This window comes from Scheffersomyces amazonensis, assembly GCF_036850825.1.
Source record: "Scheffersomyces amazonensis strain UFMG-HMD-26.3 chromosome Unknown RJT21scaffold_1, whole genome shotgun sequence".
Taxonomy (NCBI): Eukaryota; Fungi; Ascomycota; class Pichiomycetes; order Serinales; family Debaryomycetaceae; genus Scheffersomyces; species Scheffersomyces amazonensis.
In genome coordinates, this window is record NW_027042741.1 from 561,740 (window position 1) to 582,828 (window position 21,089).

At 32.8% G+C, this 21,089-nt stretch overlaps 12 protein-coding genes across 12 annotated transcripts; 6 read left to right on the forward strand and 6 right to left on the reverse strand. All coding sequences in view use genetic code 12, as the record gives it.

Annotated features, from left to right (window-relative positions):
- Positions 1-193: 193 nt before the first annotated feature.
- On the forward strand, positions 194-1,598 carry PGA52 (Pga52p). Its single transcript, XM_064880517.1, has one exon. The coding sequence runs from the start codon at positions 317-319 to the stop codon at positions 1,529-1,531; it is 1,215 nt and encodes a 404-aa protein (XP_064740617.1). The 5' UTR covers positions 194-316; the 3' UTR covers positions 1,532-1,598.
- Positions 1,599-2,710, reverse strand: RJT21DRAFT_116892 (uncharacterized protein). Its single transcript, XM_064880518.1, has one exon. It carries the CDS (start codon positions 2,360-2,362, stop codon positions 1,619-1,621), a length of 744 nt encoding a protein of 247 aa, XP_064740618.1. The 5' UTR covers positions 2,363-2,710; the 3' UTR covers positions 1,599-1,618.
- A 298-nt stretch (positions 2,711-3,008) lies between these two features.
- FAV3 (Fav3p) lies at positions 3,009-4,125 on the forward strand. The gene has a single exon (XM_064880519.1). It carries the CDS (start codon positions 3,292-3,294, stop codon positions 4,102-4,104), a length of 813 nt encoding a protein of 270 aa, XP_064740619.1. The 5' UTR covers positions 3,009-3,291; the 3' UTR covers positions 4,105-4,125.
- A 5-nt stretch (positions 4,126-4,130) lies between these two features.
- RJT21DRAFT_132072 (uncharacterized protein) lies at positions 4,131-5,472 on the reverse strand (the record flags this gene model as incomplete). The annotated part of the gene is made up of 1 exon (XM_064883100.1): positions 4,131-5,472. The coding sequence occupies exon 1, from the start codon at positions 5,382-5,384 to the stop codon at positions 4,131-4,133; it is 1,254 nt and encodes a 417-aa protein (XP_064740620.1). The 5' UTR covers positions 5,385-5,472.
- Positions 5,473-6,055: 583 nt separating this feature from the next.
- On the forward strand, positions 6,056-8,377 carry DUR4 (Dur4p). Its single transcript, XM_064885477.1, has one exon. The coding sequence runs from the start codon at positions 6,361-6,363 to the stop codon at positions 8,353-8,355; it is 1,995 nt and encodes a 664-aa protein (XP_064740621.1). The 5' UTR covers positions 6,056-6,360; the 3' UTR covers positions 8,356-8,377.
- Positions 8,325-9,230, reverse strand: RJT21DRAFT_123727 (21S rRNA (uridine2791-2'-O) methyltransferase). Its single transcript, XM_064882757.1, has one exon. It carries the CDS (start codon positions 9,167-9,169, stop codon positions 8,399-8,401), a length of 771 nt encoding a protein of 256 aa, XP_064740622.1. The 5' UTR covers positions 9,170-9,230; the 3' UTR covers positions 8,325-8,398.
- Positions 9,231-9,295: 65 nt separating this feature from the next.
- On the forward strand, positions 9,296-10,428 carry RJT21DRAFT_8664 (deoxycytidine monophosphate deaminase). Its single transcript, XM_064885481.1, has one exon. It carries the CDS (start codon positions 9,313-9,315, stop codon positions 10,417-10,419), a length of 1,107 nt encoding a protein of 368 aa, XP_064740623.1. The 5' UTR covers positions 9,296-9,312; the 3' UTR covers positions 10,420-10,428.
- On the reverse strand, positions 10,429-11,180 carry RJT21DRAFT_8665 (uncharacterized protein). Its single transcript, XM_064885483.1, has one exon. It carries the CDS (start codon positions 11,130-11,132, stop codon positions 10,437-10,439), a length of 696 nt encoding a protein of 231 aa, XP_064740624.1. The 5' UTR covers positions 11,133-11,180; the 3' UTR covers positions 10,429-10,436.
- An 814-nt stretch (positions 11,181-11,994) lies between these two features.
- RJT21DRAFT_80919 (tRNA-5-taurinomethyluridine 2-sulfurtransferase) lies at positions 11,995-13,140 on the forward strand (the record flags this gene model as incomplete). Its single annotated transcript, XM_064885269.1, has 1 exon — positions 11,995-13,140. One exon carries the CDS (start codon positions 11,995-11,997, stop codon positions 13,138-13,140), a length of 1,146 nt encoding a protein of 381 aa, XP_064740625.1.
- Positions 13,141-13,847: 707 nt separating this feature from the next.
- RIM101 (alkaline-responsive transcriptional regulator) lies at positions 13,848-16,551 on the reverse strand. The gene has a single exon (XM_064880520.1). It carries the CDS (start codon positions 16,270-16,272, stop codon positions 14,074-14,076), a length of 2,199 nt encoding a protein of 732 aa, XP_064740626.1. The 5' UTR covers positions 16,273-16,551; the 3' UTR covers positions 13,848-14,073.
- Positions 16,552-16,758: 207 nt separating this feature from the next.
- On the forward strand, positions 16,759-17,866 carry RJT21DRAFT_8704 (type 1 protein phosphatase-activating protein YPI1). The gene has a single exon (XM_064885504.1). It carries the CDS (start codon positions 17,151-17,153, stop codon positions 17,619-17,621), a length of 471 nt encoding a protein of 156 aa, XP_064740627.1. The 5' UTR covers positions 16,759-17,150; the 3' UTR covers positions 17,622-17,866.
- A 246-nt stretch (positions 17,867-18,112) lies between these two features.
- On the reverse strand, positions 18,113-19,753 carry WSC4 (Wsc4p; the record flags this gene model as incomplete). Its single annotated transcript, XM_064884420.1, has 1 exon — positions 18,113-19,753. The coding sequence occupies one exon, from the start codon at positions 19,751-19,753 to the stop codon at positions 18,113-18,115; it is 1,641 nt and encodes a 546-aa protein (XP_064740628.1).
- Between the last annotated feature and the right edge of the window lie 1,336 nt (positions 19,754-21,089).

A 21,089-nucleotide genomic window follows, 5' to 3' on the forward strand; every position in this document is an offset into this window, starting at 1 on the left:
TGTCGGCCCACATACTATAACAAATCTAAAACGCATTGCCCCATTGAGAAAATATGTAAATAGTACACGACTAACATATATGATCTAAAATTAGACGACCTGCATAGTATGCAACGCATCAAGGTACTTAGAACACTTCGCTTGGGGCTGGGTATCATCGGGATTCTAGGACATGTAAATATTGTGTAGTTCCCTATATTGTAATTTTCGTAACTACGCATCTCTCGTTTACTTTATAACTCTTGATTCCTTTTTCTTACCTTTCGTTTACTGTATTTCACTATAAAATTATCATAACCTAATAACCACGAGGAAGATGCAAATACCAACCTTCATTGCTTCTTTCATTTCTGTTGCTCTTTTGAGTACTCAAGTCACAGCTAGTAAAGTCTCATATGTTAAAAGAGCTAGTTCAAGTCCTCAACAAGCTGAAGTGCTTGAATTCCTGAACTTTGGGTTTTCGGGAACTTTCAATATGGTCAGTCAATTAGATAATATTTATTCAGATACTTGTTCATGTCAAGTTAATCCTGCCCCTGTTGATTTCTCGGGCCCAAATGCTCCATTAAATGGTGATGTTTCTGTTCATTTTAGAGGTCCATTAGTTTTAAATAAATTTGCCTTTTATGTTAGTGATAACTTTGTTCATGGTGATGCACAAAGTTCCAATTGGACAAGATTATCATACTATGATGCTGAAAGTCAAACTTCACAGAATGTTACATTTTTAAATAATGCAGGTCAAAATTCAACTTGTCTTGGTTTAGGATTATCCTATGCTGATTCCGATGGTGTTAATGCTTCAAGTAGTTCGGAAATCTTGGCAGCAAACACAAAACTCTTATCAAATCAAGAAATTTCAATTTTTTCAAACGTTTCTTGTGGTCCATCAGGTTATGGAAATGACTGTGGTGTTTATAGATCAGATATCCCTGCTTATCATGGATTCTTTGGTACTACAAAGATGTTCATATTTGACTTTGAAATGCCAGATGAATCTGAATTACCAGGTTGGACTGCTAACTATAACATGCCTGCCATTTGGTTATTAAATGCCAATATTCCAAGAACTGCTCAATATTCTGATAATGTTAATTGTTCCTGTTGGAGATCTGGATGTGGTGAATTTGATATTTTTGAGGTCAAGAACAATACTCAAAGTGAAGTTAATCAATTATTTACTACAATCCATGATTATCAAGGAACTGATGATATTGAAACTGGATTACAAATAAATGGTTATATCCCAAGAGATACTCAAGGATCAATGGTTGGTGGTGTTAGTTTTGACTCAAATGGTAATGCTATTGTCTGGGTTTCTAATTCTACTACTTTTGACGAAGTTATTTCTGCATCTGACTTCAACTCGTGGATTTCAAGTGATGGTAATGCTGTTGTTGATAGCTTATCTTCAGTTCCCGCTGCATCCTCTGCTTCTTCTTCTAAGAAGAGTTCTGGTAGTAATGTCAATAACGATTCAATTTATACAAGGGTCTTTATCGGATTATTCAGTATGCTTTTTTGGTTCTAAATCATTTACTGAAATTATATATTTATGCTTTTTATAGAGATTCTATTAATAAATGAGACATTATTATGGGTCGTATAGTCGTAAACATTAAAGGGAACTTTTTGTTTCTCTCAGTTCAAACTTGAAAGTTAAGTACCGAAGTATCAATTCACATAGTTCAGAATGAGAAACATAAGATAGTACTATCTCATCACTTGTAGATGTAAACTTATCACATAATTTAGTTATATTAATAATTGTCAGCACATCTTCAATATTAACTAATGGACCTTCTTTTCTCAAAATCATTTTAGGTTCATCAATACCAAAATTAGTCGTGTTTGTATCTTCAATGTTATTAAGCATTTCATCAATACCATCTTCATAATTCTTCTCTAACAATTCAATGAAATTTGGAACGAATTCACTGTTAAACAGTCCCTGATGCCGGCTTGAAATCTTCCTTGGAAGGAATTTGGGAGCATTTCTGTATCCTTGATCTACTACTATAGTCTTAATATAGAATTCGTCATTGGTCATGTAATGGGATGTGAAATAATACTTATCTGAAGTAATTGCATTTTTGAAAATTGGAAATACTTGATACGTATTATCCTGTCCAGCAGTCATAGAAGCTGTCAACCGAATTAGGGAACCTATAGGATACCTATTCGTCATACCATCGGCCTTAGTATCCACAAGTCCCTTCGCATATGGATTGTTTTCTAGAAGTTCAGGTTTGTAAAAATCTTTGAAGTACAACTTGGAGGCATGCTCTATTGGACGACTCTTTATCCAGCTGGTCGGATTTACCAATATAGGATGCTTCAAATATTGCTTAATTTCGCTCATCTAAAACACTTAATACGTCATAGAATCTACCAGATGTGAAAATTCGTGTATATTGGCTATACTAAACTAAAATTTATTTTTCATATCGATGTCGCGGAAATGTTTCAAATTTAATTTTCTCTGCATGCTGTATTTTTCGGCTAATGTAAGGTTGGAATTTGCATCCAAATGTTTCATATTTGCGACGATTAAAAGCGAGATGAGGAGATACTCAAACAACACTTGCTAATGTCTTGGCTAAGATGTTTGAGATTTAGAAGTATATAAATGTATGAGATTAATATGTTTTTTATTCGGCACTGAATATTATTGCTACTGCAACTAAGTAGAAGATGTATTTACTCACCCTTATACTATCCTTAAGTTTAGTAGGCATAGTTCAAAGTTTGCCCTTTGCAATCAAGAGAGATGTGGTAGTTGAAACTGTATATACAACTAATATAGTAACTTTCTATCAAACTGTCAATGCTTACCAACCTTTAATTACTCCTACCTATACTACACCTGTGGTAACTTCCACCTATTCTGCATCACCAGAAACTTCTCTTGTTTCTAATACGTTTTCTTTAAGTACAGCTACTAATTCAATTTCAAGTACAACTGCTGCAGGTTCTTTTGTAACTCAAAATATTCCTTCTGATGCATTCGAACAAACAATTCAGAAGATCTGGACCAGGTTTTGGGATGATTCAGTATCTGAGTGGAACAATGACGACAATTCTTGTGGCGGATCTAACTATTCACAACCTGTAGTTTGGAATCAAGCTGTAATAGGTAGAGCTATCACTGATTCCGGTGATGTTGCAAAAATACATGCCACTATTGCTAACATCTACAAATATAAAAATTCAAATTTAAACGTTTATTCCGCAACTGAAGCTGATGATGATGATATTTATAGTGACGATAATGCTCAAGTGGCTTGGGTCATGATTGATGGCTATACAGCCACTGGAAATTTAGAATATTTGTATTCAGCTCAAGAAATCGTAGATTTCTTAATCAGTCAATGGAATCCTTCCACTGGTGGGGTGATATGGAGTTACAAGCAAAATTATGTAGCTTCAATTTCTACAACTGAATCTGCTTTGGCTGCAATGAGGTTGTATTCTATCACTCAAAACTCCACCTTGTTAAATTTTGCTGAGGATTGCATGAATTTTATGTTTCAATATTTACAAGATCCAAATGATAAATTATTTTACGATGGGCTAGATGCTAATGATATTACAAATGTTAATACTGGTAAATTAACATACACTGTGGGAACTGGTATAAGTGCCTTATCATACATGTACAAATATACCCAAAACTCAACTTACTTAAATCAAGCCATTCTGTTAGGGCAAGCTGCCTTAGAGGATTCTGCTTTTATTGATGGTATTGGAATGTTGAACAATAAATTGGAATATGTTCATTTACTCTTTGCTGGATATGCTGACCTATTTAACAATGTTCAATGGCAAAATGAATTTGAAGATTTAAAGACTAAAATCCTTAAGCAAGGAAATTATATTTACAATTTCCTTCAAGACCCTGATGATTCTTATTTATATTACGATCTGGCTACAGGTGGAACACAAAAAATGTTCAATGACTATGAGGACGTTTACCCTGATAATCAAGTATTTACTTTGGATGATTCAATTTATTGTAATAATGATCCAAATGCCGCTACTATAAAAAATCTTATGGACAACGCTTCTGCTGCTCAAATTTTATACGAATTATCTAGAATTTAGACTTTATAGACATTATTAGACTTAAATTAAATAGTTATAACATTAAATCTCTTTCTAGCTTCATCCAAGGAGAAATTTGATTCTGCTTGATGCCATCTTTCATGGAGTCTACCATATAATAATACCAAATTTGGTTCATCATTGTTAGTATCATTAACTGCCTTCTTTCCAAATAATCTACCCTTTTCATCATCCCATTGGGCAAATACTATCTTTTCCCATTCCTTTGGTTTGTCAAAACCAAGTCTTTTCAATTTAGGAGAATTGAGTGGTTCGGGGTCTAAAACTGCAGGTTGCTTAGGATTGCAGAAGTAAATAAGAACCAATCTTTTGAATTGTTTTTGGTCTTCCGGTGGAGTTACAACACGATGAATTGACGATTTGAAATATCCCCCTGAAATGAATTCCATAGCATCACCAATATTTACAATCAACCCATTTGGCGTATGTCCAACATATTTCCAATCACCACTATAATAGTCCCTAATTTGTAAAGATAAAATTGGTTGAGAAGTAATAAATGTGAAACCAGTTCCATCTGAATGACCCCTTAACCAATTTTTATCAACTTTGACTTCATCTTCTTTCTTCATAGCATGATATAACATAAATCTACCAAATCCAGAACCTGAATTGTATAAATCCCCATCTATCACTTTGAAGTAATTCTCCCAGAGAAACCCCTCAGGTAATTCGAAGATAATGTCACACAATATAGTTATCTTTCTCAATATAGTTTGATGTAAATAACGGAAATAATGAGCAACTTCTGGTAAGTGAGCCCTTGCTATTTCAGGATATGGTCTATTTTTATCAAAAAGTTGAGCTTGTTGTAAATCTCTAAAATTATAATGCTCAATAGAATCAGTAACACCATTCTTCATAGACCAATAACCTCTTGGTTTAAATCCTGCACCTCTTTCACCACCTAACGAAATACTTCTATCTTCTGAATCCGATGTCAAAGCACCTGCCAAATATTGACGCTTGACCTCTTCAGGCAATTCTAATAATGATTGAGCAACCGATCTAAGATGTTCAAATTCCTCTGTATCAATACCATGATTTATTAAGGAAAAGAACCCGTAAGTGGAGAGCGATTTTTCAAGTTTTGCAGCAAGTTCTTGTCTTTGCTTGAGATGTCCTGGACCCTCTTTAAACAAAGATAAATCAATAGCATCTAATTCAATTACATCTACCTTTGATTTTGAAGGAGTAGCTTCTACAAAGGGTCTGACATTATACTTTTTATCAATTGATTCGACATCTAATTGAGTCATTGTTGAAAGCCGATGGTTATTACAAAATTGTTACTATGGCAATTATCAAATTTATCGTTTTACATAGCTTATATTATATTCTTATACCGGCTATTACCACGCCGCTTGCGCTCTTTATGGGATCATTTTTTAATTATAGTCAATTTAGTCGATATGCCACAGTTTGGATTGATTAGTTACCAAAATAATAATAAAAACGGCTACTTATCTGATGGAGCCACAACGCTACGGGTCGGGTAGATTTTAGTGCGAACTTAAACATCCAAACATCAATTACTGCTGCAAATATTTTCTAAGCACGCTCTTGCAATTGTAATTGCGCTCACCTCCCCTTGGGAATATGTCAAAATAAAGTTAGTGAGGTAATTCATTTTTCATATTTTTTCTACTACTAATTCAAAGAAATTGAATAGTAGGTTCTTCTAACATTTTATATTGATTATTATGAGATGTCCACCCATTAATTAATGAAATATTATGCCTTAATTATATTGTCAAAATATTTTCTGTCCCCTGAATATAGATACCGAAAATCGGATTCTTTAAATAGAATTCCAGACCACAATTAATCATTGTAATATGCCACATCTGTGTTAGCGCCACAGGACAACTCATTATGGTGATTCACTTTCTGTTTTTAACTATGAGCAGGTAAGGATCCGACCCGATACATTGTGCAATCTGACCACATTTGGAAAAGAAATCTTCCGTCGGAAATATCCATTTTGGTAATTTATCGATTTAGTAATTTAAGTATAATTTATAATTAAATTGACTTGCAGTTAAATCTAGTTGAGTTAAATTAACTCACATAATCAGCTTAACACAATGGGATTTGTGCTGTTCCAAGCCACACTCTACATCATAGATATTTACAGAAATGAATTTAAGGATTGGTTTTATATATAAGCTAGCCGTGATTGAGATCTTTTTTAAGTTTTAAAAGCTATAAAACTGACCAAGTAATAATTAGACAATGCAGCCAAGTTTACCATCAGCAGCAGGATATGCTGTCATTGTAGGAGGTGGTGCCTTCTTTGCAATTGTGATGAACTATGTCACTTACATTCAAAATAAGTTTAGTAAATATAATTCAAGAAAAGTTGATGAATTTGTTTCAGGTAGTAGATCTATTGGGTTTGGTTTAATGTTAAGTGGTATTTTGTCAAATTGGACATGGAGTTTAACAATTTTAGAATCTGCTGTGAAGAGTTACACCATTGGAATTAGTGGAAGTTATTGGTATGCCATTGGTGGTCTATTGCAAGTATCGGTATTTTCCATTATTTCAAGTAAAATCAAAAAGAATGCTAATTTAGTTACTACATTTCCTGAGATGGGTTATTTCAGATTTGGTCGAGCAGGACATTTAAGTTTCTTATTTTGTGGTTTCTTATGTAATGCAATTGTGAGTTCATGTATTTTGTTAGGAGGTTCATCTGTGTTTCAAGCCATTACAGGTATAAGTCAATATGCTACAATTTTCTTGATCCCATTTGGTGTTGCCATATATGTATCATTTGGTGGATTAAGAGCAACATTTATTTCTGATGCTTCCCATACAACTATTATTCTTATATTTCTTATTGTATTTGCCTTTGAAGTTTATGTTTCGAATGAAAAACTTGGATCTGTAAGTAAAATGTGGGAATTATTGGAAACTGTCCCAGAACCAATCAGTGGAAATTATAATGGATCTTTCTTGACATTTAAATCTAGTCAAGGTGGAATTTTTGCTATCATTAGTATTATTACAGGTTTTGGATTGGTTGTCAATGACCAAGCTTACTTGTCGAGAGCAGTAGCTGCTGATCCAAGAGTTACTTCGAGAGCTTATTTCTTTGCGCTGATTTGTTGGTTTGTTATTCCTCTTTCAATGGGTTTAACTTTAGGTTTAGCAGCACAAGCACTTTCTGGAAATCCTGATTTCCCTACTTTAAGTGAATTTGAAGTTGGTGAAGGTCTTCCAGCAGTTGCTGCAGCTGTATATTTGATGGGTAAAACTGGTTCGGCAATGATGTTAGTTCTCATTTTCTTCTCAGTAACTTCTTCCTTTGCTGGTGAATTGATTGCAACTTCTACATTGATGTCCTATGATATCTTTAAAAGATATATCAAGCCAAATGCTTCTCCTAACGAAGTTGTTAGAGCTGCCAAAATTTCTGTATTCTTATGGGCAGCATTTGCTTCTGGTTTGGCTGCAATTTTCTATGGTGCCGCAAAAATCAATATGGGTTGGTTATTTAATTTCCTTGGTGTCCTGACTGCTTCTGCTGTTTTCCCAATAGCATTATCGTTTACTTGGAAGGATTTAAACAAGGTAGGTGCAGTTGGAGGTTCTATTGGAGGAATGGTTTTGGCTTTTATTGTTTGGTTGGTTACATGTAAGGCATATCTTGGTGAAATTAATGTCACTAACTTATCTAATACTTGGGTCTCATTTGCTGGTAACCTTACGGCTCTCTTTGCTGGTGGAATCATTGCTATTGTTTCATCTTTGATAAAGCCTGCTAATTTCAATTTTGATGATACAAGAAATAGAACGAGTTTAGTAGAAAATACTAAAGGAACTATAGGAATTGTGAAGTCCCATGATTTTGAAGAAGCAGGCTTCAACGAAAAAGAATTAGATATTCAAGTTGGTGATAATGAACAGACATCTGAGTCTGATTCACAAGTTGATAGTGACCTTGATATTAACTTCAATGTGATTATTGATCATAAACATCTTGATCAACAATTTAAGAAGTATATTGTTTATGTTGGAATTTTAGCTTTCATCATGACGTTATTGATTCCAGTTCCTCTTGGTAATGTTAATTATATCTTTTCCAAGGGTTTCTTGACGGCTTGGGTTGTTATCGATATAATTTGGCTTTTCTTTAGTTTTACATTCGTAGTCTTACTTCCTGTCTTTGAAGCTAGAAAAACACTTTGGGACATTGCTAAGAAATTAGTTAGACGGTCGTAACCTTAGGTTAATTTATAGATCTATAGATTACTATATACAATAATTATTTAAATACATCATCTACTGATAAGTTCCTTCTTTTTCTTAATCCAATGAGATAACTCTCTTTCAGCTGATCTCGGGAAGAATCTGGTTTAAAATCATATACCCTTTCAAATATAGTATGCAATCTTTCAGTTATTAATTGTCCTTCTAAACCTCTATAATATTTCATGACCATACATCCTCTTGTTTTTAATAAACCTAAACTAAGAATCATAGTTGCATCACAAAGATCCATACTAGCAAGATGATCAATATGCCCGATTCCTGAAGTATTTGACATCATATCACTTATAATCAAATCTACAGGCATGTCGATTTCTTCATCACCATTATCTTCATCCTTTGGAACAAAAAATTCTCTTATATCATTATGAGTTTTTCTAGAATATATATCTCCCTGAATAAAGTGACTACCCAGAGGTGGAGCACAATTTATTAAATCTACTCCCAATATCTTTGACTTAATTCCTACACGATTCATTCTCTCAATGGCAACCTGAGTCCACGCACCAGGGGCAAATCCTAAATCAACAATATTTTTTGAATTTTTATTAAATAACCGAAATTTATCATCTATCTCTTTTAGCTTGAAAGCTGCTCTTGATCTATAATATTGTTTCTTTGCCATTTTAGTATAATGATCATTCTTTTGACGATCCAACCAAAGTGTAGAAGACTTTGACGACTTAGCTCGTATTATTATATTATTAATATTATTGTAGACATTATAACTTCCTGGTCTTGCTAGCACTCCAGTAGTCCTTATCATTACTGTTGTAATGTTAACTCATAATAGTCTTAGTAGTACTCCACACATTGTAAAATTTTTCAGACACACACAAAAAAAAAAACTGCAATATCAAACGCGCTGTAAGTTTGACTGTATTTCGATACTCATCAACTATAAATAAGATGCTTATCGGTATATCAGGTACATTAAGTTCAGGTAAGACAGAAGTAGCACGTTATTTGACCTTTCAAGGATTCAAACTAATAAGTTTTAAAAGTAAAATAGTTGAAGAGAATACTGGGAATGATTCTATAGAAGATATAAGTACTCCTAGTAACTCTGGAGATAGTGCTGAAGATTTAGTTGAAGGTAAAATTGTTAATAGTATAGACAAATATCAACCATTTGATTCAGATGGTAATTATGATTATTATTCTTCACTCGAAGTCTTTCTAACTTTTGATGATTTAGATAAATTGATAGACTATGTAACAATTAATTGGAGAAATAACTTTGTTATTTCCCATATTGATAATATTGATACATTACTTGCATTAAAGAAAAGACCATTCTTTTTACATATATCAATCGATGCACCAATACTTCTTCGATATAACAGATACGTTTTACGAAATTCTTTCAAACACTCAAATTATTTATCACTTGAACAATTTATATTAAAGAACGACCAACTCATATTTAAAGTAGAAAATCCATTGATAGAAATTAATAATCAAGCTCAAGTGAAAATTATTAATACATCATCATCAATTAAGAATCTATATATAAAATTAAGTGAATTAAATTTACTTGATTTTTCAAGATTAAGACCAACTTGGGATTCATATTTCATGAGGTTAGCTGATTTGGCAGCTTTAAGATCAAATTGTATGAAGAGAAGAGTAGGATGTGTTATTGTCCGTTCAAATACTGTTATTGCCACAGGATATAATGGTACCCCAAGACATTTAACTAACTGTAATGAAGGTGGTTGTGAAAGATGTAATCAGGGTCAAGGTAGTGGATCAAGTTTATCGACTTGTCTTTGTTTACATGCTGAAGAAAATGCATTATTGGAAGCTGGAAGAGATAGAATCAGAGATAATAGTGTATTATATTGTAATACATGTCCATGTTTAACATGTTCAATAAAAATTGTTCAGAGTGGTATTAGAGAAGTTGTTTATGCACAAAGCTATTCAATGGATTCTGCAAGTCACAAAGTTATGAGTGAAGCAAATATTATATTAAGACAATTCCAACCACCTACTGATGGAATATTCATATAGAATGTTTATATAATTGTTTATATTTCCTTATATTCATAAGGACCTGGCTTTTGTTCAGAGTCTACTTTAATTTCTTCAATAATTTCACCATTATATTTGATGTAAGCTTCTATCTTATCACCTGGATTGATTTGTCCAACACCCTTTGGAGTACCAGTTAAAATTAAATCACCCTTTTCTAAAGTCATAATAGCAGACATATGACTTAAAATCTTATGAATTGGGAAGATCATTAAATCTGTTTTATCTTGTTGTTTGACTTCTCCATTAATTTTAAGAATTAATTCTGCATTGTAAGGATCTGGAATTTTTTCCTTAGGAATAAAGCCTGATAAAGGTAAGAAAGTATCGAAACCTTTACCAATTGACCATGGTAAACCTTTCTTTTTAGCTTCATCTTGAACATTTCTAGCTGTCATATCAATAGCTAAAGCATAACCATCTATAGCATCCAATGCTTCTTCTGCAGTAAAATCTGGAGATAAATCTTTTAAATCTTTATTTAAAGTAAAAGCTAATTCAACTTCATGATGAACAATAACACCTTTTGGTACTAAAAATGGTCCAGAATTTGGTTTTAATATTGATGAAGAAGGTTTTAAAAAGAAGAATGGTTGTTGAGGTTTAGCATTATTTAATTCTTGAATATGAGCAGCATAATTACGACCTATACATAAGATCTTTCTAGCGTTATCAATGTATTTCAAAGACATCTTGGTACTAGTGTTATTATATCAAGCTTCTTCTTAAACATCTATAATAAATGTTAACACTATTTTTCAGTTGGATTCGATCTGGAGAATACATGTCAAAGTGCGAAGATTTTTCGGACCGAGTTCGTTGTTCAATTTTCTGGAGTCCGGGGTTTAAAATGGGGGGAGGGACGAAGTTACCGGGTTCAAGTCGTTATTGAGTCAGAAATACAACTACACCAATAATACAGGGGATTGCTCATAAGTTTGTACTGATCTATCAATTCAGGAATAACATAGTACAGTCCTGAAAACGTTTTTAGTATATGCCAGCCAGTAATTTCTTTCACTAAACGTAATTGAAATCTAGTTAATATAAGGCAGTGTTTATTTCTAGTTGCTTCTGATTCTTCTCCTGGAGATATCATAGTCTTCATGTTAATATGTTGAAGAAAGTATCTTACTCATTGACTGTTGTAATCATATCGGCTGATTTAGAATGTCTCTTCTAATGATTGCAAAAGTCGTGCGACATCTACCAATATCTAGAAATTTTTTGGTACAGTACAGTAATACAGTTAACTATATCAATATCTCATTTATAGAAAGTTTCACCAAATTAATGATACGTATTGGGAGGAATGTGGGTATTCCTGTATCCTCAGTAATTTCAAGTAGAATACGGCGTGCTGGATTAACTACTGTTTCCAATAAAAATTTTGTATCACCAGTTTTTCGAACGACAAACACTAATCATTCTTTAAAATCAATAGTTAATAACTATAAGAGAAAACAAGAGACTCTTGAACAAGTGACTAATGAACTTTCTGCGGAAGAATATGAGCAACAAGTTCCTGATCCTGAAGATGAAATTATTATTGCTATGAGTTCGGGAGTTGATTCATCAGTAGCAGCTTCAATATATGCAAAGAAGTATCGTAATGTCAGAGGAATTTTCATGGCTAATTGGTCTCAAACTGCCAAATGTACTGAGAGGGATTGGAATGATGTTCAAAAAGTTTGTGAAAAGTTAGGGATACCTTGTGAACGAGTAAATTTTGAGCATGAATATTGGCAGGATGTATTTGCACCTATGATTGAACAATATGAGCTGGGCTTAACTCCAAATCCAGATGTTAACTGTAATAAATTTGTCAAATTTGGCAAATTGATAGATCATGTTCGTGAAAAATTTTCTTCTTCACCTACAACAAAATGGTGGTTAGTTACTGGCCATTATGCCCGAGTTATGCTTCATAAACCCAGTAATGAATATCATTTATTAAGAGGTTATAGTGCTAATAAAGATCAATCCTATTATTTGTCTAGCATTAATCCTAAAGTATTGAAGCATATTTTGATGCCTATTGGACACCATATTAAGCCGGAAGTACGAAAATTGGCTAATGCATTAGATTTGCACGTTTCCGAAAAGCCTGATTCACAAGGACTATGCTTTGTTAGCCAAGATCATAAGAAGTTCAGAGATTTTCTTGAAGAGTATATTAAACCAAAGCCAGGAAATATAGTTACGGAAGATGGAAAAGTATGGGGTCGACATTCCGGGCTTTGGTATGCTACAATCGGTCAGAAACTGTCAATATCAATGCCGCAAGGAGATGAAAAGTATAAGGGGGTATGGTTTGTTAGTGAAAAGAATAAAGAAAGAAATGAATTGATCATTGTCAAAGGATCAGACAATCCAAAATTATTCTCTAATAGAGTTAAAGTTGTTAAATTTGAGTGGATGGTTCCACATTCCGAAGATGAGATTAGTGATGATTTGAAAGGAGAACTTTCACTGGGAAAATTAAGTTTCCAACATAGATCTTTACAAAAAGCAGTTCCCTTAGTGGGGATTCAACAAGTTGGAGTTTCTTCTGGAAGCACCACAAACGCATGTACATATACTTATATTTTTACATTTAAAGATTCTGTAAGAGCTTTGGCACAGGGTCAATATTTTGTATTATATCGAGACAATCAAGTGTTAGGTTCTGGAATAATAGAATCTACTTTCTGTAAATAGTATCGTAAAAATAGATGTAAAAAATTACATAGAACTCAAATTCGTAGTAAATTAATATTACAGTTTACTTATTCAGAAAATAGTCTCACCATCTATTTTTTTGCAGTTACTTAATAGTTAGACCATTAATATTTTATTGACATTTAAACTTTGGCTAGTGAACTGAACCTTTAACGTAAGTTTAAGTGGATCTAAAATATAAAATAGGCACTAGAATTTACTTTATAGTTTACTGATGACCTAGACCAGATAAGACAGCCAAAAAGGGTCATGTCAAATCAAATTAAAAAAAAAAATTAAAATATAAAAAATACATAAAATAGGCAAGACGTCTAATTGTGGCGCATGTATTTTAGTCAAAACGTATATTTTGGCATAAGTTTTTAATTGCCGATATTGGCAATATTATTTCTAACAATTACTCCTATTTATCGACTTATATCAATAGTGGTTAAATAGCTAAGAAATATACTGCCCTTAATAATACCACATTTTTCTTGGTAGGTAAAATCTGCCAGTGCGATTTCCAAGAAAAAAAGAGTAAAACCAAAAACTGCAAAAAAGCTTATGTATTACCGTAATGGATAAGCTTTATTATAATATCCATAATGGGCCACACAGGCGGTTGACTATTAGACAAACCCGTGGTATAGGTAGTGTACTTAATAAAAACAAAAATACATGCAAATTAATAAAATTTCTACGAGAATAATTGAAATATTTAGAATCCAATACATTAAATAACAATACATATACGAAACTAGAATAACATTAAATCAATCGATATAAAAAATAATAAAATAAGAGAAACTAAAACTAAGTAGTCAAGTGAAAGTCATTAGTAGGTAATAAATACAACAGAATTGAACGGTTTTGGTAGAGAATACGATTGATTAATATATGTGAAACTGCTTCTTTTTTGCTTGACCTCTTTTAAAAGGCAGCAATTGTAGGATAAAGGCTGGAAGATGACTTTTCCTCTTCTTGGACATCACTTGAAGACTTTTCCTTTTCAATTTGTTCTTTTATGTAGTCACATACTAATTTAATCATTTCTCTATGTTTAGAAACATCTTGTAAGTTGAAAGGATCCTTACTAATAGATAATTTGTTGAATAAGACATGAACATCATCTGCTTCTTCTTCTTCTTCATCGTCGTCTTCTTCTTCTTCGTCCTCATCTTCTTCATATTCATCATCAAATTCTTCTTCACTGTAGGAAGATTCACTAGCATCATCCGAAGTGATTTCACTGTCTTCTTCATCTTCTTCATGTGGTAATGATTGTCCTGACTTTTGGTATGTTGATACTCCACCAAATTCCATGGCAACTGGATTCAACCCGCTATGATGATGATTGAAGTAAGTGTTACCCAATGGTCTGTTAATTTGAGGATAGCTTGGTAAGTAAGAAGAATTGTGGTTAGTCGATAAAATAGAATCATTACTCTTGGTTGAAGTCGATGCTGATGAAGATAATTGTGGTAATGATGGGTATAAAGATTGTTGTTGGGCTTGTTGATGGGCCTGTTGAGCTTGAGCTTGTGCTTGTGCTTGTTGTTGGGGAATTTGACCACCTTGTGTTTGATATTGAGAAGATAATGTTTGATATTGCATGTCGATGGAGTTGGATAATGAGTTGAAGAATTTTTCAGCTTCATAGATGTTACCATTTGTGAAAGCAGCTGCTGCTCCAAATGATGGATTGTGTTGTCCAACTTGAGCCTGTTGCTGTTGTGGTGGTTGAGTGTGAATATGATCTTCAATATGATTCAATTTATTGAACATTTCCATATTATATTGAGGGTTTACATCTTGCTTCAACTTTTTAGTTTGGAAATCATTATTCATAGGATGGAAATTGAAATCATTCAAAATACTATTAACAACATACATGTTATGTTGAGAATTATTTTCAAATCTTCTCTTTCTATTCTGTTGTTGATCATAAAGATCTTGATGTTGTTGATTAATTGATGGATAAGTTGTATAAGACGAGTTAACTTCATTTGGATTATTATTATATCCATATTCATAGCCTCCTCCAATATACTTCTTTGAGGTCAATGCACCCGAATAAAGTTTGGATTTTTGTTTAGCTTCTCTTTGTTGTTGCTTTAATAATTCACGTTGAGCCCTCTTTAATTTCTTTGGATGATCATCAGCATGAATTTTAGAATGTTTCTTTAAATCTTGTGGTCTTTTGAAAGATTTAGGACATAAATCACAATGGAAAGGTTTTAAAGGTACATGAACTCTTAAATGTGATGTAATATGATCTCTTTTAACTGTTGTGATTCTACAATCTTCCCAATTACAAGTTAAAGACAAATTATTAGATGATTTGCGACCCACATGATCATCACATAAATGATCATATAATTTCTCTGGAGTTTCAAAAATAATTCTACAATCTCCCCAAAGACATCTGAAGGGTCCTCTTAAATCTTCAGCCTTTATCTTTTTATATGTTTTCTTTGGTGGTTTTATAACAGTTTGTTCTTGTTGTGAAACCATACTTTTACGGATTTCATTGGTTGAAGTAGTTGGTAATGTTGGAGCATTTCCAAAAGTTGTTTGTTGAGGGAAATAATTATTTACTGATTGATCATTCTCTGTTTGCTGTTGTTGTTGTTGTTGTTGTTGTTGTTGTTGTTGTTGTTGTTGTTGATTGTATGAATAATTTGGTTGTTGGCTCGAATGTGATTGTAAGTAAGTAGGGTAATGATTAAGTTGAGGATGTAAAGATTGAGGTGGTTGAATTTGTTGAGAAGTCTGTTGTGTTGAAGCTGAAGAAGGTTGTTGATGTGCTTCTTGTTGAGTTGATTGTTGTTGTGCTTGTTGTTGGGGGTTTCTCTTGGCATCGACAACTGGGGAATTAGCAGTTGATTGGCTTGTGAAGGAAGAATGAGGACTTCCATTATTATTTGGTGATGAAGATGTTGAAGAATTTGATGTTGAAGATACGTTATCAACTTCCATATCTATAGCAGAATTAGTTGAATTGTTGGAATTAGATGAAGGGATATTAACAGTATTAGTTACCGTACTAATATTATTATTAGATGGGGCAGAAATATTAGCTGGCTGTTGAGCATTTAGATATGATACTGGATGTAAATTATAATTCATCTTGAACTTATAAGTCTTGAGTTAGATTCGATATTATAAAGATCTAGATAAATAAACAAAATAAAACAAGAAAGAAAGAAAGAATAAATTATAAGTAAAATAAAAAATTCAAGAGATTTTGGTCATATAATATATAATATAATAATATAATTTACAAGTCTAAAGTAAATTTAGTCAGTTATGGAACAGGTTATTGTTGTGGTTAGAATCTCCTGCAGGTATTTCTAAACTTTTAAGCGTATTTAACAAAAATTTTGTCGATTTTGAAGTTTAGTGAGCCGAACTGACTTAACTTTAAATGCCAAGAAATTCATATCCTAAATTGCATTTATATTCAACCTCGTTAACTATGCGATTTATGTATATTATCAGTAATTGTGCTTAAAAATGTAACCCACTTTTTTTTTTTCGATGCGAAGTGCACGACCTCCACATTACCATTATTTTCTTAGCGCCAAGGAATGTTTGTGAAAGTTTCTTTTTTTCGTGGGCTGTGAGAGAGAACAAGAGAAATTGATGCATGGATCTATTCAATGGTAAGATTTGCTTTTTACTTTTCTTGCATGTGATTCCAGTCACGAGATCGATGCTTATATAAGCGCGCGCATATTATCTTTGATTATATGTAGGTCACCTTATAGTTATTTTATTCTGCAATAGGGATGACCCCACAACATTGGCAAGCCATCATTACCAAGATACCGTAAAACGGTATACTATAAATCTCAAAAATGTGTAGATCATATAATTCGGAATTATAATTATTTGACCACATTTGATTTAATTACAACACATATGCCTATGGTTTTCCATATCTATATAAATGTATATATGTTCCATTTCTTAAGCTAAATTGTATACAGATAATTTATCTCAACATGCTGCAAATGAATTCAACTACTATACTTGATACAAATCAATCAACTACTGAAACTAATAATGGTTTCAGTAGTAGTGGTACTACTATTACAACTAATACATCTATGGTCACTACTACGGCTGGTTCAAAACAAAAGATTAAAAAGAAGTTAAGATGGACGGCTGAAACAGTAGATAACGAAAATGCACATAAGAAATCTTCAAAAATATGTTGCATCTACCATCCCCATGAATCGGAGGATATGGATATTGATATGGAAGAATTCGATGAAAATCACTATTATTATTATAATGATGATGATGATAATGATGGAATATATAATGATGAATCTGACGAATATGAATCTTCAATATACTCATCAAATAGTCAAAGTGATTCAACATCAATTGAGAGTCAACCAAATGCCTATGAGTATCAACCATACTATAAAAATAAATCTAAAGTATCAAATTCGAAGACTTTTATTTAATTGGTAATAATTTTTCAAAACTTTTTAACTAAGCTGCTCCACTGTTCTTGTAAGGTAATTTTGGCTATATATATATTTAAGTATTAGTATTTACTTAACGTATCGCTTGCATTAACAATAACTACCTCTGTATATAAAGAGGCACCAGAGCCCCGTAAAATCATGATTTAACTAATTTCTACTAGAAGACGATACATCCATTCAATTGTACATATATATTATTGTTTCATAATATTAAAAACTTATTTACAAATGCCAAACGAATCAAATATGAAATAAAGTTAGAGTAACGATTATTAAAAAACCAGTAGATATAAATATCATATAAAAAGCATATTGAAATGTCCCAAAAATGTCATAAAATAAAAAACATAAAGTATTAGAAGTATTAAAAGTGTATCGAATAATGGCCGTAACGTAGTTGAGAAAGAATTAATTAATGAATTGAATTAAATTAAATTGAATTGAATTGAACTTGAATTTGAATTGAATCACTCAGGATTCATTATCTTCAAAATGGGTCTTGAATAATCAACTTCATCATCGAGTGATTTATTACTAAGATTGTTGTTTAAAAACATCGTGTCCGGATCTAGTCTTGAATCCCATTCAGCAATTGGTGGGAACATCAGTAGCTCCTTACTAAGATTATTCAGATCTAGACTACCATGTTTGCTTCCATTTCCATGATTGACCAACTTCTTTCTTGATGAACTCCGTCCTAAATCAGAGCCTACAATAGTAGGTGAAGAGCCTTGACTACCACCTCCATTCAAGAATGAAAAGATAGATTTACTAGAATTTTCTCTTTTAATGGTAGTTGTACTTACACTGACATTATCACCTTTAGAAATCAGGTTCGTATGACCGTGTCTAGCGAGTAAAGCAGCTGGAGTCATCATTTGAATTACACCTGATGGCTTCTCGTTACCACTACCTCCACCAATGGAAAGCTCTTCACTAGAGTATTGGTTCTCTTCATCAGTAAAACCATCATTATCCATGTCATGACCACGACGTCCTCCACAAATACGAGCACATAAGCAGCAGTATAAAATTCCAGCTACAAGTCCTACAATAACAATTCCCACTGCAGTGAAAGTTCCAGCAACTTTACCTTTAGAGTCAAAAAATGATTTCGAGCCCCCGGTTGTAGATCCATTAGTTGAAGAAGAATTCTCACCAGAACCTGAAGTTAATGCCGAAGCAGAAGCAGTAGCAATTGATGTAGATGAGCTTGAAGTGCTAGCAGGATCATCGGAGGTTTGTATTACAGGTGAAGCAGTATGTGTTACATACAAAGTTGATACCACATCCTGACGTGTACCATTAACTGTCATTACTGAATAAACAGTGGTTTGGTAAATTGTGGTTGATGAACTAGAGCTAGGACTAGAGCTAGAGCTAGAGCTAGAACTAGAACTAGAACTGGGTAGACCACTTGTCGATGGACTTACCAAACCTGTCATTTGAGTGGTTTGAGTTACCATAGTTGTGCCAGTTTGGGTATTAGTGACCAACGTGGTCCCTGTCTGAGTATTAGTGACTAATGTGGTCCCTGTCTGAGTATTAGTAACCAAAGTAGTTCCAGTCTTCATAGTAGTTCCAGTTTTCATACTTGTTACAAATACATTATTCGTTACATATACGTTATTGGTAACATAAACGTTATTAGTAACATTTTCAGTGTCAACCGTTGTTGTATCGTCATTATCATTGTTATTGTTATTGTTATTGTTATTGTTATTGTTATTGTTATTGTTGTTATTACTTCCAGTTGTGCTAGTTGGTGTATTTTTTGAAGTTGAACTAGTTTGACCACCAACAGTAGCACTAGGCATTCCAATGACAATGTATCCATAATAACCAAGTTGAGCACACATATCACTTGGGTAACCTGGACAAGGAACATCACAATTCAGTGAATCCACAGTATTTTCAGGAACATCATTCCCACACCAGCAATTTTCTCCTTGTAATATAGCTACAGCATAACCCTGGTTATTACAAGTGTCATAGCATAGACCATTCGACATATATGTCGAACTAGTACCTGTCGAAAAGACACCAGCATTTGAAGTAGCACATAAGTTCAAGGGAGGATTGGCTGCCACTTGTGGTGCTGATGCCATTAAAAATAGCAATGCAAGGTATATCACAAATGTCCTTATTATTATACCCGATTTTAGTACCATAATTTATAGTTATATGTATATATATGATTCCGATATTTTTGATGCAAAAAAGATTATAAATTATTAATACTTTCAAATAATCATGAAGATAGGCAATTGAGGGTATGAATGGTTAAGCCAAATGTAGATAATTGTGTTAATTTGATAGTAATGACTAGGTTGTTAAGTATTGGTACCAACTCTATAAATTTCAAGGAGGTGTTGGCAGGGGTAAGGGGATGGGATGTCAATTAATGGTTGTTAAAAATTGATCCGGAAGTGAGCCCAAAGGAAGAAAAAAGAAAATAAAAAACGTTTCTAAAAAAAACTCACGGCAAATATTACTAGACCGATGTATTTTGTAGACAGCCGAAGTCCTACTCTTATAAACTATTTAGATGGCTATCCTTGATTAGCGAACTCTTATGAGGTTGATTATAGTTTGCTTTTGATTAGTAAATCCTATCAAGCAATAAAGATGACAGCTGTAATGATTTACCCTTATTTCAATTTTTTGAGGTCTTGAAAGATCTGACAATTCCTCAATGCTTATGACGTTGTTATATTATGTGATGATACGATAAAATGAACGAAATGAAAAATAAATAAATTGATATATATATAAATATATTAAAAAGAATATGAATATCGAAAATGTACCTAAGTCATTCACGTTTTAACATTCAAAACATAACGAACTGATTTCAACATATATTTATAACTAAGCATATATTCATGTATGCATTCTCTTCACACATGTTTATGCCTCTACTAGATGTTTGTAAGTGTGTCATTGAAAGTCGTATCCCGCTTTATGTCCCACCCCCCTGAATGAAAAATAATTTTGTGCACAGAATTATTCACAAGTGGTATTCGAGGGTGCAGGTCGGATTTGAAATGGAATATTGACATGAAATTCTCGAAAGTGAAATTATATATACACCCTTAAAGAAGCCCTGCAGTTTGAAAGAATGATGATAAAATTGATGATTAAAAAATATTGCAATTTGTAGAGTTTCAAATCTAAATAATTAAAGCTTTCATAGAACAAGGAATGATTACCCTCATCTGTATCTTTCACATCTTGTAGAATTTCTGTATTATACGATGAGTAGTTCTGTGGCTTGTGTTATCTTTTTCGATTTCGATATTATCGCAGTAAACTCATAAACACAAATAATTTTGCACTCGGTGTTTGACATATCTGTCGTATGGTAATGAATAGTACTAATTCTTTTAACCCAGAAACTGTTCCATTTTTAGTTATGAGACAATCTCTTTTTAGCGATTTAAT